A 16342-nucleotide genomic window follows, 5' to 3' on the forward strand; every position below is an offset into this window, starting at 1 on the left:
ATTCTCCAGGGACTAATGTGCGTAAAGATGATGATGCACAAAATGGCTGAGGACAAGCATTCCACAAGCTCATGGCCTTCAACAGACTCCTCCAGATATAAAGAGCCCATGAGCCCACAGCCCTGACCAGCACAAGCAGGAAACACTGAAAAAGGACAGCGGTGCAGAAGAGATGAAGGACAAGGCACAAATGGACTGAGCATGCCATTGCCAAGTACGTTACCTGCAGAAAGAGATTGACTTCCCGTAGTTTTTTCCTTAGTTCTCGCTCGGCCTTTTCTTCAATCCCTCTTTTATAGTCTTTGATGTGGCTGAGATCTGGCGCGCTGGTCTCTACATGGCACCTGAGGGCAGCCACCTCTTCTTCCAGCTGCCGCTTCCTCTTCCGCAGCTTTGCCTGGCTCCCATGCATGCAAGTCAGCTCTTCTCGCAAACCTTCGTTTGCTTTCTTGAGCTGCCTCGAGTTTCTCTGCTCTGCAGAGAGCCGGTTGCAAAGTTCATGCACCTGCACACAGCCAAGGGACAGGCAGAAAGGCTTAAGCATACGCAGTCCTTTGCAAACCAGGCAGGCTGGGCGCTGAGACTGTTTGTCACCAGCTCACTCAGTTTTAAAACCAAGTGAAAGCCATGCTCCTCTGCTAAAAGAACCACCTCTTTTAAAGGTGTCTCAGAAGACCACCTCAAGTTTCCCACCCTTCTCAGGTTAACTCCAGCAGTCCCCTAGCCAATAATGGCTAGGAGTTTTGCACCCCTGAGGACAGGTTCCAAAGCACCAGGGTTCTTCTTCAGGGAGCGACTCATACACTCCCAGGAGATCACATATCCACATATCCTCCTTCTCCTTTCCTCAGGAACATACATCATGCGGGGTGTTCTGCATGCAGCGGGGCTACCAGCGGTCTTCCAGGCTTGCCTCACAGGCAGCACTGCCTGACTTCGTCAACACCGCTCCAGAAAGCGGCTTTCTCAGCCGTGGAGGAAGAAGCCCTATTCGCTCTGGATCAACGTGGCAGATTCTTTCCAAGAACTTTCCAGAACAAACACACAGAAACAAGCAGACCACAGCTCACCTTTGTTCTTAATAGGGCCTCTTCGCTGCCCCCTCCAGAAGGTGCGTCCTTCAGTTTCTCCTGTAAATTCAACTGGGACTCGCTCTCGCGCCTCTCATAGGTCCTTAGTTTCTTCAGAGCTTTCTCCAGAAGCCTCTTGGACCTGCACAGCCATTTAGGGAGTGACTTAGAAAAGCCATAGGAAAAAAAAAAAAAGAAAGCATTCCCCTTGAAGTTGCTCACAAACCATTGTCTCAGCGTCAATTAAAGCAACCTTGACTCCCAGCTTAACCGATAAAATGCTAAATGCTAAAAAGCCATACCTGCTGCATTCTTTCTGCAGTTCCATGCTTTTCTTCACTGCTTCCTCCAGCTGGGCTTCTGCTGCTTGTTTCTTCTCTGCCTCCTCCTTCTCTGCCTTTTCTTCACTCTCACACTTTCCACACAGGAAGGAGAAAGGGCATACACAGCTCAGTAACGCCATGCGTAAGCACCAGCTGCACAGGGTGTTCCTCACAAAGAACTTGCAGGATGTCTCTCTATGCTAGCCTAGGGGCAGCCACAATTGCCCTGCCCTGCACCCCTCAAAACTGAAGGCCACCTGCTACGAGGGGCTCTGGGGAGAAAGGTGCAAAAGAGCCTGAGAAACAGCTTCCTCTGTCCCCCTGGCACCAGCAGGTGGTACTTAGCTATCCACATCAGTGGACAGCAGAGCTTAACTTAAAGCTTCAGGGGAATCAGCCGCAATCAGTAGGCAGGAGAAATCATCGACGGGAAGAGGGAAGTCAAGCAACCCTTCATGTACCTGCTGATATTTGTCTTCTTTCAAAGGCACGTGCCTTGTCCGTAAGGCAGAGAGCAGATCTTCCAGGCTCTTATGAACCTATGGAACAAAAAAGCCACACTGATGCTTTCCAGACTCATGCTTGCACCTCATTCAAGGGGTATTAGCAAAGGGAAATGCCACCAACATTTCTCCATCTCACTACTCCTTTACAATCTACCCCCAGTTTGAGCCCTGGAGCAGTTCTCCTTCATTAAGGACTTGTCTCCTAACTCGGCCCAAGCACACAACACTGCCTAGGCCTGTGGCATTGCTTTAGCAGCTGCACCTTGGCCTTCGGCAGTTTTCGGAGTTACTTTATGGAATGACACCTTCGAGCCAAGTAATCCACAGTCAGTAAACAGGAAAGGTGTCAGAGGTTTGGCAATGAAGTCTCCTTTGTCACAGCCTGAGGATGCCGCTTTGGGCTTTGCTTGGCACCAAAGCGATTCCACGAGCTAACTCGCTCTTAGGACAGCAACAAGTGCTACTGCCTGAGGGCTTAAGCACCAGCACTGCTAAAAAGCAGCAGACGCTCAAAGCAGCGCATGAGTGTCAAAGCCTCTCCTCGCACAGTGCTAAGGCTGCACAGTAGCCAGGGAAACTCTCAACACCAGAAGGCCTTGGAAAGGGACAAACTAGAGCCGATCCCCTGTGGACTGTCGGAAATGATGTTCCCCTGGGCTCCCCAGGAAAATCTCTTCCCACAAAGTCCCCACAGACACACACAGCTAGGCTCAGGAGCTCAGGAAGAAGAAAGCTTAGGAGTAGCCTACAGTGGCAGAGCTGTGCAGTTCTTCCTGCAGGGCTTCAATTCGAGCCATGTGTTGGTCACTTCTGCCTTCCAGCCTCACGTTTTCAAGCTCAAGCCTTGAAAGGAAACACAGGGAGACAGCACTGTGAAGTAACGGCCCTCCAAATTCTGGATGGGCTTGCTGCGATGCAGCCAGCTCTTCCCCTTGCTTTTACACCACCCCGGAAGGCAAAGCCTTGCTTCACCGTGCCACTTCCTTACCGCCCCACTCGTTCTTCCAGGTGCTTTAGGCTAACTCTTTCCAAGGAGGCTTCCACAAGGTCTTGCAGTTGCTTCGAAGAAGACATTGCTTCCCTCTGCTTTTCTGACAGGGCCGCCTGCAACTCCTCAACGCAACGCGCAGTCTGAAGACGCTGCTCTTCCGACTCCTGCAACTGTCAAACCAGCCCCCACGGTACTCAGCTGCGTTTGCATACAGACAAGTCAAATGCTTTGACTCCCAACTCATCTCTCCCAAATCCTCTTGCTTTGCCCTCTTTCCTACTAGCCTCTTTCTTCCATCCCCATCTTGTCTTCCTACAAGCAGTCCCCAAAACCGCCCCAACACCAATCCTCTTCCTTCTGGCACTTGTGACGCTCCTGGCGTCCGGGCGGTCACTCCTCCGTGGGAAGCATTAGTTGCAAAGTCCACCCATGGCCAAACGGGGAGGCTGCAATTCCAACACTGTGCAGGCACCTCTACCTTATTCTTACACAAATGGTGCAGAGACAGTCCCTAAACAGAGCAAGAGGCCCAAAACTTCAGAGCAGAATGCAGGTTCCTTCCTTCTTGGGAAGGAAAAGGGCAGAGAATGCAAAAAGGCCCCAAGCCAAGAAGCCAGGATCTCCACCGTTTCCCCGGGAGTGGACACCCTCCTTTGCCTAAACAAAGGCAAGAACACCCGTACGTGCCACAGATTGGTCAGGGCCTTTCCAAGGAACTACACTCCCCTTTGTCCAAGGGAGGACACAGGAAGCGCACAGCAAAGACCCTGCCAACCTTAGGCACCGGGGCTATTACACCAGGCAAGTCAGTCACTTTGAGGTCCTTCGATCTCCCATGTGGACGTGAGGCCCAGCGCAGGCTCAGCCTGCGCGACCATTCAGAGCACCTGCCTGAGATGCTGCTTCACGTGGACAGTGCAGACCCCCATCTAGCAAGGAGGGATGCTGCTTTCTGCAGCTTTCACACTGCAGCACCCTGCCCGGTGGAGGAGGAAGAGCAGGTCATTTGGTCCAAACTTCCACTGCCTTCACGGGTTACGACAGGCTGTAGTGACTGACTTGCTCACGTGCCCCTGGCACCTCTTCTCAGAATACTGCCCTCTGCTTGTTCATCATTTGCAGGGGAAAAACAACCTTGTCAGGCTCATTAAAGTAGTTACTCTTTTTGCCTACCTTGCCTTTAAGCCTGTCCAACTCTTTTAGCAACTGCCCTTTCTCTTCCTCCAGGTCCTTGCAAACACGGGTGGCAGCTTCCAGAGAGGCTTCTGACATCAGCTGCTTTCTACGAGCCTCAGCAAGCTCCTGCTCCAGTTGTCTGGCTGTGGCCTGTGGACATAGTTACATGCACAGGAAGAAAAGGCTTGGACCACAGATTCCACTTTCCCTTCTTTGCTCTTACATTACAGAGCTGCTTCAGGCTTCAGAGGGAACCTAAACATAACGTATTTTGGCCACACCAGTGCGCCTCTGCACAGCTGAGGTCTGCTCTCTGTCCACTGGGAACAGTTAAGCTTTGCCATGTCTTCTTTTAGCTCGTGGCTTCCTATGAGTTAAAAATGGCCAAGTACTGTTCTTCTTGGAACAGCACATAAACACAGACTGCAGGCACCCACGTGCATCTATGTTTAAGAAAATGCCAGCACTCTGCTCAGATGCACGTGGTGTTATTTGACTGCACACACGACTGTGATCCACAAAGCCAGGGCTTCATATCAGATCCTGTGAAAATGAAAGCTTAGGAGTAGCTTACAGAGGCAGAGCTGTGCAGCTTGTGCAGCTCTTTCTGAAGAGCTTCGAATTTAGCTGTCTGTTGTTGAGCTCTGCCTTCCAGCCTCCTATTCTCAAGTTCGAGCCTTCAAAGGAAAAATAGGTCTCAGTATGGGAACCCAACAGAGCACAGATACCCACTCCAAACTGTGGACTAACAACATCTCAAGCAAAAACCTCCCTCCAAATCCCATATTTGCTAGCTGCCAAGCAGCAAGCTAACCCTTTACACCCTTGCCTTTACACCATCCCACAAAGCACAGCCTGGTTTCACTGTGGCAACTCCTTACCTTTCCACTTTTTCTTCCAGCAGTTTTAGGCTCTCCATTTCCAAGCGGGCCTTCTCACATTCTTGCAGTTGCTGAGAAAGAGCCAATGCTTCCCTTTGCTTTTCCGACAGGGCTCTCTTCAAATCCTGAACACTTTGCTCAGATTGGAGAAGTTGCTCTTCCAACTCCTGCAACTGTCAAACCAGGACCCACGCTAGTCAACTTCCTCTTCATACAGTCAAGCCACCTGCTTGCACTCGCAGGTCACCTCTGAAAAGCCCTGTTGCTTTGTCCTCTTTCATACTGGCCTCTCCCATCCCCATCTTGGTTTCCTAGGAGCAGCCTTAAGAACTACCACCATATCAGCGCCCACTGGCAAGGGAAAACAGCAGGTTCTGCAGGTCCCAAACTACAGGACCCCACACACCACAGGAAGCGGCGCAGGTCATTAGGTTCAAGCTTTCACCGACCTCACAGGTTACAACAGGGTTTATGGACTGACTTGCTCACGTCCCCCTGGCACCTGTTCTCAGAATAGTGCCCTGTGCTTTTTCCTTGGTTACAGGGGAAACCTGGGTTGTCAGGGTCCTCGGGGTAGTCACAGCCTTTGCCTACCTTGCCTTTAACCCTGCCCAACTCCTTTTGCAACTGCATTTTCTCTTCTTGCAGCTCCCGGCGAGCACGTGTGGCAGCTTCCAGCGAGGCTTGGGACAGCGCCTGCTTTCTGCGGGCATCGGCAAGCTCCTGCTCCAGCTCTCTGACCCTGCCCTGATGAAATAATTACACGCATCGCAAGAAAAGCCGTGCACCATGCACTGTGCGTTTGCTTTTTCCTGCTACATTATACAACTGTCTCTAGAAGTAGCTCCCCAAATGACTACTATGACACTCTGCAGAGCAGCACAGTGCATACTTGGGCACCGTGTCCATTTGTAGGCAGATACTTGGACTGATTTGCCAAGCAGTCATTCTCTCGCTTGGGTCATCTTTTGCCAAGCCTCAGAGGAAGAAACAGGACCGCATCAGGAGAGGGGGAAGAAAAAGCTCAGGACTGTGAGCAAAACCAGCTTCCTGAGCAACTGCAGCCCCCTTAGAGCCCTCCACACACACAGAGATTAACAAACACCTGCACAATACTGATGCTCTTCACTTTCCATACCAACTTATGGAGAATTGAGCCTTTCTCATCAGAAGACCAAAGAACCCTCTTTGGCCTTTGCTTGGCACTCTGTCCACAGTCTCTTGTCAGCTCTTCTCCTTCCCTTCCTTTGCCTCTCTCCACTCAGCTACAGTCAGCTTGATCCCGCTCCTCCCCTCAGGCCTCCTTAGCAGCAGTTTTCCTCAGCATACTCTCCCCTCCTTCCCCAATCACTTTACTTCCCTGCCTCTCCTCTTCTCAGCTCTTGCACACTGGGTGCTTCCTGCTTTTGAAACACTCCTTTGTGTCACCAGTGCAACAGATGGACATCAAATAAAATGACTCGCCCGCTGTGACACCAAAAGGATTAGGTGGAAGAAATGAAAAGAAAAATCCTGAATAGTTTTAGACCACAGTTTAGACTGGACTATCATCCTCTGATCTCTGCTCGCATTGCAGCCTTTCCTCCTCTTTGCCAAAACCCTCCAAAATTGCAAGAGAAACACCACAAAGCAGACCAAACCCCGCACGGTGCATTCCCACGCATGCAGCGTATACCTGGGGCCTTCAGAAAAGTACAATTATTTCAAGAACTGACAAATCTTTACTTGTTCTTTATACTCCTTTACAAAAAAGAGAGGTCTCTTGTCCTCTTTTTCTACTTTGTCAGTCTCATATGGAAAGGCTCCTTCTCTTAAGTCAGGACATTTGGCACGGGATCCCTTGTCTCTCCCCTCCTTCAGGTAGGCTTGCTTTTCAGGGTCAGCGCTGAGTTTCTTGACAAGATCATTAATACTCTCCTGGACAGCCCTCACTACTTCCTCTCTGATGACCTGCCTTGTTCTGCACATCTTCTACTTGTGCAACAAATAAAAAGAGCTGAGCAAAAGGAGCTGAGCTGAGCCAATCTTTCCTTCATAGATTCTTGTCTTATCATACATTGATTTGCTTACTTCAGCTTGCACAGGCCCTCAAGCAGAACCAAAAGCATTTGCCTCACATGGGGCCTCACTTCATTCTTTTGGTGTCATTACAATTATCTTGGCTCAACAATGCTTCTCAATGCCTCATGATGTTCAAGTTCCTGAAGAGCGGAGCCCAAGTGTGAGCAGAATGAATCAATTTCTGCCCCTCATCTATCTTTGCTTTCCCTTGGCTGCTCCAGGTTGGGGGACAGTACTGACCACTCTGTCCTTCACGTTCAGCTGTGCATTGCATTGCAGAACAGTTTCTCTTAAAGCTCCCTCGTTTACTTTCAGCTCTGTTTCAAGATCTTCATTCAAACTTTCCTTGTCCCCTAAATATTTCACTCCTTCCCGCTGGCTCCTGGGTCTTACTTGCTCAACCTTTAGGCTTAGTACAGAAATGCCTTCTTGCACTCATTGATTTTCTACTACAGATCCTGCTCTCTCTCATCACTTGCAAATATTTCTGTGATATGCAGAGAAGACTCCCAAATTGTTAGCAACCATTGCCTGAGCCATTCCCTTCAGGGAGAAAGACAGAACCATGCGGAGTATGAAGAGGCAGCAATGAACACGGGCAAGAGGAGCTTCCCCTTCCATGGGACACTCAAAGGCCGCGCCATCGTAAACCAAACTAAAACCAGCCCTAACTAGAAACAACTCCAGGGACACGGCACGGCACAGAGCACCCTCGCTCGCTAGAGAAGGCACCAAAATCCCTGGCTTCACGCAGCCCGCAGATGAAAGCGCCTTCCCCAGCCGCTCTCAATCACTGAACCTGGGACACCTACAAATTCCAAGGCAGCATCGCACACAGTTCTGCAAATGATACCACAGGGACTCCTCTTCAGCACTTCACAGAAAACAGCACGCACCGGCATGCCAAAGCAAAGTCATTCTGCAGAGCCTAAGCAGTTTCTCCTCACTGAGAGTGGCACACATTCCAAGCAGCACAGCAGTGCCAAAGCCTCCCCTCAGACAGGCTTAAGGAAGATGCAGCACAGGACCCCGTGAAAACGCCCAAGACCAGAAAGCCTCGGAAGGAACCAGCAGCCGATCGCCTGCACACTGCCACAAACGCTCTCCCCTGGGCTCCCCAGGAAAATCTCTTCTCTAGCTGGCCCCACATACACACACAAGTAGGCTCAGGAGCTCGTGAAAAGGAAAGGGCAGGAGTGGCTTACAGAGGCAGAGCTGTGCAGCTCCTTCTGAAGAGCTTCCATCTTCGCAGTCTGTTGTCGCGCTGTCACCTCCAGCCCCGTTTTTTCAAGCTCCAGCCTTCAAAGGAAACATAGGGCTCAGTATGGGAACCCAAAGAGCACACACACCCACTCCACACTGTGGACTAACAACATCTCAAGCTAAAGCCTCCCTCCAAGGCCCATATTCCGTTGCTGTGATGCAGCAAGGTAATCCTGTTGCCTTTACACCAGCCCACAAAGCAAAGCCTTGTTTCACTCTGGCACTTCCTCACCGTCCAGCTTTTTCCCTCAAGAGCCTTATGGTGAATAGCAGGGAGGCACGGTCTTGTTCTTGCTGGGAAGCGGCCGCTGCTTCGCTTTGCTTCTCTGCCAGGGCTCTCTTCAACTCCTCAACACTCCGCTCAGCCTGAAGACGCCGCTCTTCCGATTCCTGCAACTGTCAAACCAGGACCCATGGTACTCAGCTTCATCGTCAGCATCATACACACAAGTTGACTGCTTTGACTCCCAACTCAAATCTCCCAAACGCTTTTGCTTCACCCTCTTTCCTGCTGGCCTCTCCTGTCCCCATCCCGATTTCCTGCAAGCAGCCGTCTCCGACCGACAAGGGAAAAGAGCGCTTTCTGCACGTCTCAAACTACAGTGCCTGCACAGCACAGCACACGAAGAAGAGCATGTCGTTCTGTTCAAGGCTCCACTGCCCTCATGGGTTACGGCAGCATAGACTTAATGACTTGATCACATCCCACTTGTACCTGTGCTCAGAATGCTGCCTTGTCCTTCTCATCATTTACGGGGGAAAAGCAGCGCTGTTACCATCATTACAGTTGTTATGGCATTTGCCTACCTTGCCTTTAACCCTGGCCAACTCCTTCTGCAGCTGCCCTTGCTCTTCCTCCATGTCCTGGTGACAACGTGGGGCAGCTGCCAGCAAGGTTTCTGGCAGCGACTGCTTTTTGGGAGCATCAGTAAGCTCCTCACCCAGCTCTCCAATACTATCCTAACGAAATAGTCACACACAGAGGAAGAAAAAGCTTGGAGCACGCACCATGCACTTCTAGTAGGGCACTTGCTATGAGAGCTCACAGAGACATTCCCAGACCCTGCTTCCTCACAAGCCTCGTGGAGCAGCTTGCACACAGATAAGTTGCTCTAGTTCGCAGGAACAAACATATGGCAGGAGTAGCCAAAGAAGGAGCAGAGCCTCCTCAGTGCTGGGCCCACACCCAGAGCAACCTCCTAAGAGGATCCCCCCACAGGAAAACCACTCTGCCCCCATGGAAAGCACCTCAGAATCCCAAGGAGAATCGTTGTCCTCCTCCGGCTCTGCTCCTACTGCCGATGGAACATCTGCAAGGGAAATAAGGAAGGACACACCATGAGTGCTTCTCTCACTCTGCTGCTCTCCTCCATTCGCATCGCAAAGGAGGGACCCTCAAAGCACTACACAAAATATCCTCGCACGTGCAGCGAGTCACCAAGAAACAGTGCTCCTTGCACTCCAGCACTACCACACAACGTCTCCCTCGGCTGACGTTCCCTCTGCCCTGGCATTTGCTGGCAAGGGCAGAGTCGGGGCTGTCCCGTCTCACAGTCACGTCACCGTTTCCATGCATTGGCGCTCACAGCCACCAAACAAGACGTGGGCTTCAATGGGGGCTTTAACTCACCTCGCACACAAGCTGTGGCTCCTGCAGCATCTGTGTCCTGAGGACCATCAGCGGCCTCCTCTCCATCCCTTGCAGGAGCTTCATCCTGAAAGAGGCCAGCCAAAAGACTTGCAAAGAACAGAAAGAAGCACTCCCTCCGCAGGCAGCTGACACCTTGCAAGCTACTTCTCTGTACCCACACAGGGAAAATGTTATGACTTCCTTTCTTTGAGGCTTGCCACTCCTCCCTTGAGAAGATGTTTGAGTAGACAGCAGTACCCAATGACACGGATGTGCTGTTCTGCTTCTGAAGAGACCCTTACAAGTGCAGCCTGTGCACAGCCTCAGCTGCCTTCACCCGCATTCCCATATGCAGGAGCACGCACACCCTTTCCCTCCTCCTTTGTACCAATGAAAACCAACAGTTGCCTGCTTTTCAGAAACCTTAGTCCAATTCCTGCTCTTTCCCCCCTTGCACTTTTTGACCCAAAAAAGGGCTCCAAGACAAAACCCACATTATTGCTGTCGGCCTTTTTAGTTGGCTGCAGGATTCCATACACTGTCCTTTTAATGGATACTTTGGCAAAGAAGCAGCAATCGCAGCAAGCACTTGCAGAGCCAGAATCTGGACCTTTCATTATTGCACTATGAATCCCATGCAAGGGCCACTTGCTATGAGAGCTCAGACATTCCCAGACCCTGCTTCCTCACAAGCCTCGTGGAGCAGCTTGTACATAGATAAGCTGCTCTAGTTCGCAGGAACAAACGTATGGCAGGAGTAGCCAAAGAAGGAGCAGAGCCTCCTCAGTGCTGGGCCCACACCCAGAGCAACCTCCTAAGAGGATCCCCCCACAGCAAAACCACTGTGTCCCCCATGGAAAGCACCTCAGCATCCCAAGGAGAATCCTTGTCCTCCTCCAGCTCTGCTCCTGCTGCCGATGGAACATCTGCAAGGGAAATAAGGAAGGACACACCATGAGTGCTTCTCTCACTCTGCTGCTCTCCTCCATCACGCAACACCCAAAGCCAAGGGACAGATAATGCTTCTACTAGAGTGTTTTTAAAAAAGAAAATAAATCAGCGTCACTCAAGAGCATCCTCACTCTCAGCCACACCACTGTGTTCTCACCCCTTCCCCTGCCTTCTTTGCAGCACAAGCTGCCCAAGCCCAGCATGACAGCTCACACAGCTACAACCAACACCCAACAGAGGGGCAGTGAGCATCCAAACGCGGCTCTGCAATGCCCGAGGCCTGGAGGACGGAGCCTTGCGGGCAGCTGCTCTCCCAAACTCGCGCTCCAGCATCTGGCACCCACAGTCCGTTTGCATCGCAAGGGAGGGACCCTCAAAGCACTACACAAAATATCCTCGCATGTGCAGTGAGTCACCACGAAACAGTGCTCCTTGCACTCCAGCACTACCACACAACATCTCCCTCAGCTGACGTTCCCTCTGCCCTGGCATTTGCTGGCAAGGGCAGAATTAGGGGCTTTCCCATCTCACCAGCAGGTCATCACTGGCATTCACTGACTCAGCACAAGGAGCAAACAAGCACAGGGGCGCAACGCTTCTGAACTCACCTCTAACATCAGGGAGGGCTGCTGCAGCATTTGCTACTTGAGGACCACCCGCTGTTTCCTCCCCATCCCGTGCAGGTGATTCCTCCTGAAAGAGGCCAGCCAAAAGAGTTGGAAGAAACAGAAAGAAGAACCCGCTGCACAGGAAAGGACACCTGGCAACGTACTTCTCTTCTCTGTACTTGGACAGGGGAAAATGTTCTGACTTTTCTTTTACAAGGCCTGCACTCCTCCCTTAGGAGGATGTTTCAGCGCACAGCAGTACCCAGTGTCACAGACACGCTGTTCCTCTGAAATAGAGGCCCTCAGAAGTGCAGCCTGGACACGGTCTGAGCCTACGTTCACCTACATTCAGGTATGCAGGAGCACACACACCCTTTCCCCCGCTCCTCTGCAACAACAAAAACCAACAGAAAGCACCTCAGAATCCAAGACGGGGTCTCCGTATTCCTCCTGCTCCGCTCCCGCTGCCAAGGAAACATCTGCAAGGGAAATAAGGAATGGCACACCATGAGTGCTTCTTTCACTCTGCTGCTCTCCTCCATCAGGCAAGCCCCAACGAGCAAACACACAGCGGGATCCATGTTTACTAACTCACCTTTCTCACCAGCCACTGATCCTGCAGCATCTTTATCCTGAGGACCACCGGCACCTCCCTCTCCATCCTTTTCGGGTGATGCTTCCTAACAGAGGTCAGGAAAAAAAAAAAAAAAAAGAAAGAGTTGCAAAGAACAGAAAGAAGCATCTTCTGCACCGGTCACCCACCCTTTGCTAAATACTTCATATCCCTGGCTAACTGCACAGGAGACTTCTCTCTTGTCTGCTGCAAGGAAGGCCTGCAGGTTTCCCACAGGAATGCCTTTGGGCAGACAGCAATACCCAGCATCACAGACATGCTGCTCTGCCCCTCACAAGCACAGCCTAGACACACTCTGACCCCAGCTTCAACAACACGGCGACACACACGAGCACGCTCCCCATCTCCCCCTTCTTTACACCCAGGACAAGCAACAGCTGCCTGCTCCTCCCACAGCCTTAGTCCAGCCTCCTTCCCTTTCCTCACGGGCACTCTTCAAACCACTAGCACATCTCACTGTGCTGCAGTAGCTCTTCGCAGACAGCATCTGCGACACTCTCTCAAAGCTCACTGACAAGAGGGCGACCAGGAGAAGAAGGAAATCTTGCCTGCATCTCCAGCACTGCAGGGTGCCTTCCAGCATCATCCTCGGAATCCTCAGAATCACTGCACAGTCCCAGTGCCAAACATCTCTTCTGCAGGAGAAACAGCAAAAATAAAAAGAGACCATCAGAGGGGAAACGGGCAGTGGGAGATCAGTCACACGCGAGCCTGGAATGCCATTCGCATGTGCCAGGAGAAAAAAACACCCACTACAGCAGCTCCCTGCTGAGGACCCTTGAGGAACCTCACAAGGAGGACAGGAGAGCCAGGGGATGAAGCATCTCAGCACGCTTTGAACAATAAATGCCTTTCTCCCGTATCAGTCAGAACTCTATCACCCCTTTGTTCCTGGAAACTGAGCGCAAGGTCTGCAGGACAAAGGAACAGGTAATCTAGGAGCTCATCAGCTTTTATTCTCTAGAAATCTCACGCACATCAACACTATGCGGTCATTTCTCTTGTCACCTAGTGCTCTTCTGCCCCAGACCACCAGGCTGCTGCACGCCCTGTCACAGCTACCAGGCTTGGAGGAAATAGCTCACAGCAGGAGAAGGGGGGCTAGGCAGGAGACGGCCTTGCAGGAGAAAAGCCACCGCACTGCAAACGCCCTTTCGCTCAACTCCACACAGCTCAGCCCTCCAAACCACTCACTCATTCCAGAGAAATTCTGCCTCTTGGGCCACTTCACCTTGGCAGCTAAACGGCGTCTTTCTAATTCGGAGGCAGGAATAGAGTTCTCCTCACTCTCCTCATCATCAATGTCTTGAATGCTTGAAAAGTGAAGACAAAAAGGACCGTGTCTCTCTCCAGGCTCTCCTCTTCTGAGGCACGGGAAAGGATTGGTGGAAAGCCGTTGTTCAAGCCTCACCTTACAAAGCATTCGCGGGAAAGCTCCTCTCCCACTGCGAAAATATTAATTGACACGATTAATTCTTAGCATGTCAGACCTTCAGAAGTCAACACTGCCCACAAGCAACTAACAGGCCACGCTGCAGGGGAACAGTCATGCAAGACAGCAGGAACAACAGCAGGCCCCAACCCTGGACATCTTGCACCCTACTGGATTCTAACCCCCTCCCCTCAAAGGACATTAGCAAAGAAAATCAACACTGCCCTTACATTTCCTCTAAGCTTCCTCAACAAAATACTAGCATGGGACAAATACGCTTGGGGAGCAGACAGTTAGCAAACGCTGCGGGGCGCTGACGGGATAGGAAGCTAATGAAGTGCTCAGCTACTCGCACCACACACACACGCACACGCGCACGCCACACGCAGAGCCCCATCAGTTCCTCCGTGCTCAAGGATCCTACCTCCGCTGGCCGCAGCACAGGCACCCGATGTAAAGGCAGCAGCTCCTGCTCCGGGAGGCGAGCTGAGTACTGCCAGGCCTACTGGGCCGCCTGCACGTGCTCTCTGCGCGCACTCTGCCAGCTCTTCACTAACACTACGGACAGGAAGAAAGGAAGGACTGGCACCAAAACCAACGGCATCCTTGTACACGGCTCTTCTAGGACACACCGAGCCATTGTTTCTCCACGCTACGCCTATTCAGAGCCAACTGGCAAGGTGACACACGGTGGCTAGTTACACATATGTGAGCACACCTGTCCCAATTCACACTCGACACAATAGGTACCACATCATGCCCTTTTGCCCTGCTTCTACAGACGTCTCCACACATCAGTAAACTTTAACAAGGGCGCCCATAAGCCAACACGGACATTCACACATCTTAACAACTCTAACGGTCACCTCAAGCACTTACCGAGCATGTCGAAAACTCCTAGCATACTCCTCCGCCGTCCACCCAGCAACATCTTTCTGGGAAAGGTCAGCACCGTGGCGAAGAAGAATTTCTAGGATGCTCCTGTCCCCAGTCGAAGCAGCCCGCATTAAAGGGGTCCTAGAACACCCGAAAGAGGAGAGGAAAGCTAGGAGCCAACACAGACATTTCACTCGCATGCTTTTCAGCCCTATTTGCTCCCACAACAATTGCTTCCCCCTTTCCCACAGCCAGAGCTGTGGGAAAAGCAAAGCAAAGCAAAGGCAGCTACATGGAAGCACAGGACAACTGGGAAAGCAGGGGGCCTCCGGACACGCTCTTTGGACAAGCCCTTCACCTGGCAGACTGGTCTCGAGCGTGCACATTAGCTCCTTTTTGAAGCAGGAACTCCACCATCTCGCCGTGACGACCGGACACAGCAAGGGCAAGGGGCGTGCAGCCCATCTGCAAGCATAAACCGCCCCCAGTCAGAACCAAACAGGCAAGGGAAGCCACTCTCTCTTTCCAAGAGCAGCCTCACCCATGTTCTACGCTTACCTTATCCTGAGCCTCAAGAAGGGCATTGTGCTCCAGTAGCTGCCCTGCTAGAGAGGTGCTACGACCAAGGACAGCCAGGTGAAGGGCAGTGTTGCCGGTAACATCAGCAAGATTAGGCCTGGCACCATGCGCCAGCAGAATGGCCACGCATTCTTCTTGCTGGCACTGCACTGCCTGCAAGCAACACAGCAAAGAAAAGGAAGCCTTTCCAGCAACTACGTTTCCATCCCTCAGTGCTCCCACAGCCGGCCAACCTCAGAAAACAACCCCGACTTTCCCAGAGGAGGCAACGCGGGCCCATTCTGCGCCAATCACAACACAGTCTCCACCTGTCCCCACGTCACGCATCACCCCAGAGACGCAGCGCTCGGGGTGGAACTTGGAAGCCCTCCCTCAACAGTTCTCCCGTGCTCCACGTACCTTCAGCAGTGGAGATCTCTTGTAGCTGTCCCGCGCATCGAGCTTGCACTTCTTCTCTACTAAATAGGACACGATCTCTGAGTGCCCATTAGCGCAAGCCAGATGCAGGGGTGTCCTACAAAGGCAACACATTCCATTAACAAGCACACACACGCCGAGCTGCACCCACCGCTCCTGCCTCTGTCCCGGGCCTAGGGCCACCGCTGTCCGGAGCCACAAAGCCAGCTTACAAAGAGTCGCTCCTTCCTGCACCAACGGCAGCAGCCACCCCCACCCCACGCAGTTCCCGCTTCCCGCAGCTCTGCACCTGCTTCCCTGCAAAGGGGCTCCCGCGCCCAGGCACACGAGTCTGGCCACACAGCCCCACGCTGCCGGGCGCAAGCGGCTGCCCTCCATCCCTCTGCCCACGCGACCGCCCGCTGCCTCCAACAGCACCACCCACGCTGCCCGGCAAGGACCACCAAGGCTTGGCTTGGCCACCTCCAGCCTCCGCCAAGGGACCCTCCAGCGTGCGCCAGCACCGCTTGCGTGCCAACAGAGTGCCGCGCGCCGGGGACACGGGCTTTCCAAGAGCAGCACAGCAGCCTTGGGCGGTGCTGGTGGGGCAGGGCCTGCCACCCGGCCTTCCCCCCCCGGCGCACACGCGCCCTCCACGCCTGGGCAGGCCCTCGCTAAGAGCCGGCAAAGCCCCGGCCGGCGCCGTCCCCCTCACCGCTTCGCCTTGTCGCGCCCGTCGAGGCCGCGTCTCGGCAGCCGCCGCAGCGCAGCCAGGTCTCCGCGGGCAGCCGCCCGATGCGGCTCGCTCAGCTCCTCCTCGCGAAGCTCGTAGCGAGCGCCCACGCAGGCCAGGGAAGCGCCGCCGGGCGGCGCCGCCCTCTGCCCCCTGCCGAAGAGCGCCAGGAACCTCTTCATGCTGCGGCGCGGACGCGGACACGGCCAGAGAGACGGCCCCGCCTCGGGCG

At 52.9% G+C, this 16342-nt stretch overlaps 2 protein-coding genes across 2 annotated transcripts in view; one reads left to right on the top strand and one right to left on the bottom strand.

Annotated features, from left to right (window-relative positions):
- LOC148596011 (uncharacterized) overlaps window positions 1-16342 on the top strand; it is a 192338-nt gene that overhangs the window by 15450 nt on the left and 160546 nt on the right. The gene's annotated exons all lie outside the window — the stretch shown is intronic.
- Window positions 1-16342, bottom strand: part of LOC148596012 (uncharacterized) — a 28561-nt gene that overhangs the window by 10632 nt on the left and 1587 nt on the right. The window contains exons 3-14 of the mRNA XM_088534236.1: window positions 16093-16312; window positions 15381-15495; window positions 14961-15134; window positions 14761-14867; window positions 14406-14543; window positions 12056-12140; window positions 4064-4216; window positions 2888-3060; window positions 2649-2742; window positions 1373-1485; window positions 1071-1212; window positions 224-505 (exon numbers count right to left, since the gene is read on the bottom strand). Of these exons, the coding sequence (XP_088390362.1) occupies window positions 224-505; window positions 1071-1212; window positions 1373-1485; window positions 2649-2742; window positions 2888-3060; window positions 4064-4216; window positions 12056-12140; window positions 14406-14543; window positions 14761-14867; window positions 14961-15134; window positions 15381-15495; window positions 16093-16312 (1796 nt within the window). The remainder of the gene's footprint in view (window positions 1-223; window positions 506-1070; window positions 1213-1372; window positions 1486-2648; window positions 2743-2887; window positions 3061-4063; window positions 4217-12055; window positions 12141-14405; window positions 14544-14760; window positions 14868-14960; window positions 15135-15380; window positions 15496-16092; window positions 16313-16342) is intronic.

This window comes from Tinamus guttatus, unplaced genomic scaffold (assembly GCF_059628265.1).
Source record: "Tinamus guttatus ecotype Peru unplaced genomic scaffold, ASM5962826v1 Tinamus_guttatus_pri_ptg000035l, whole genome shotgun sequence".
NCBI lineage: Eukaryota > Metazoa > Chordata > Aves > Tinamiformes > Tinamidae > Tinamus > Tinamus guttatus.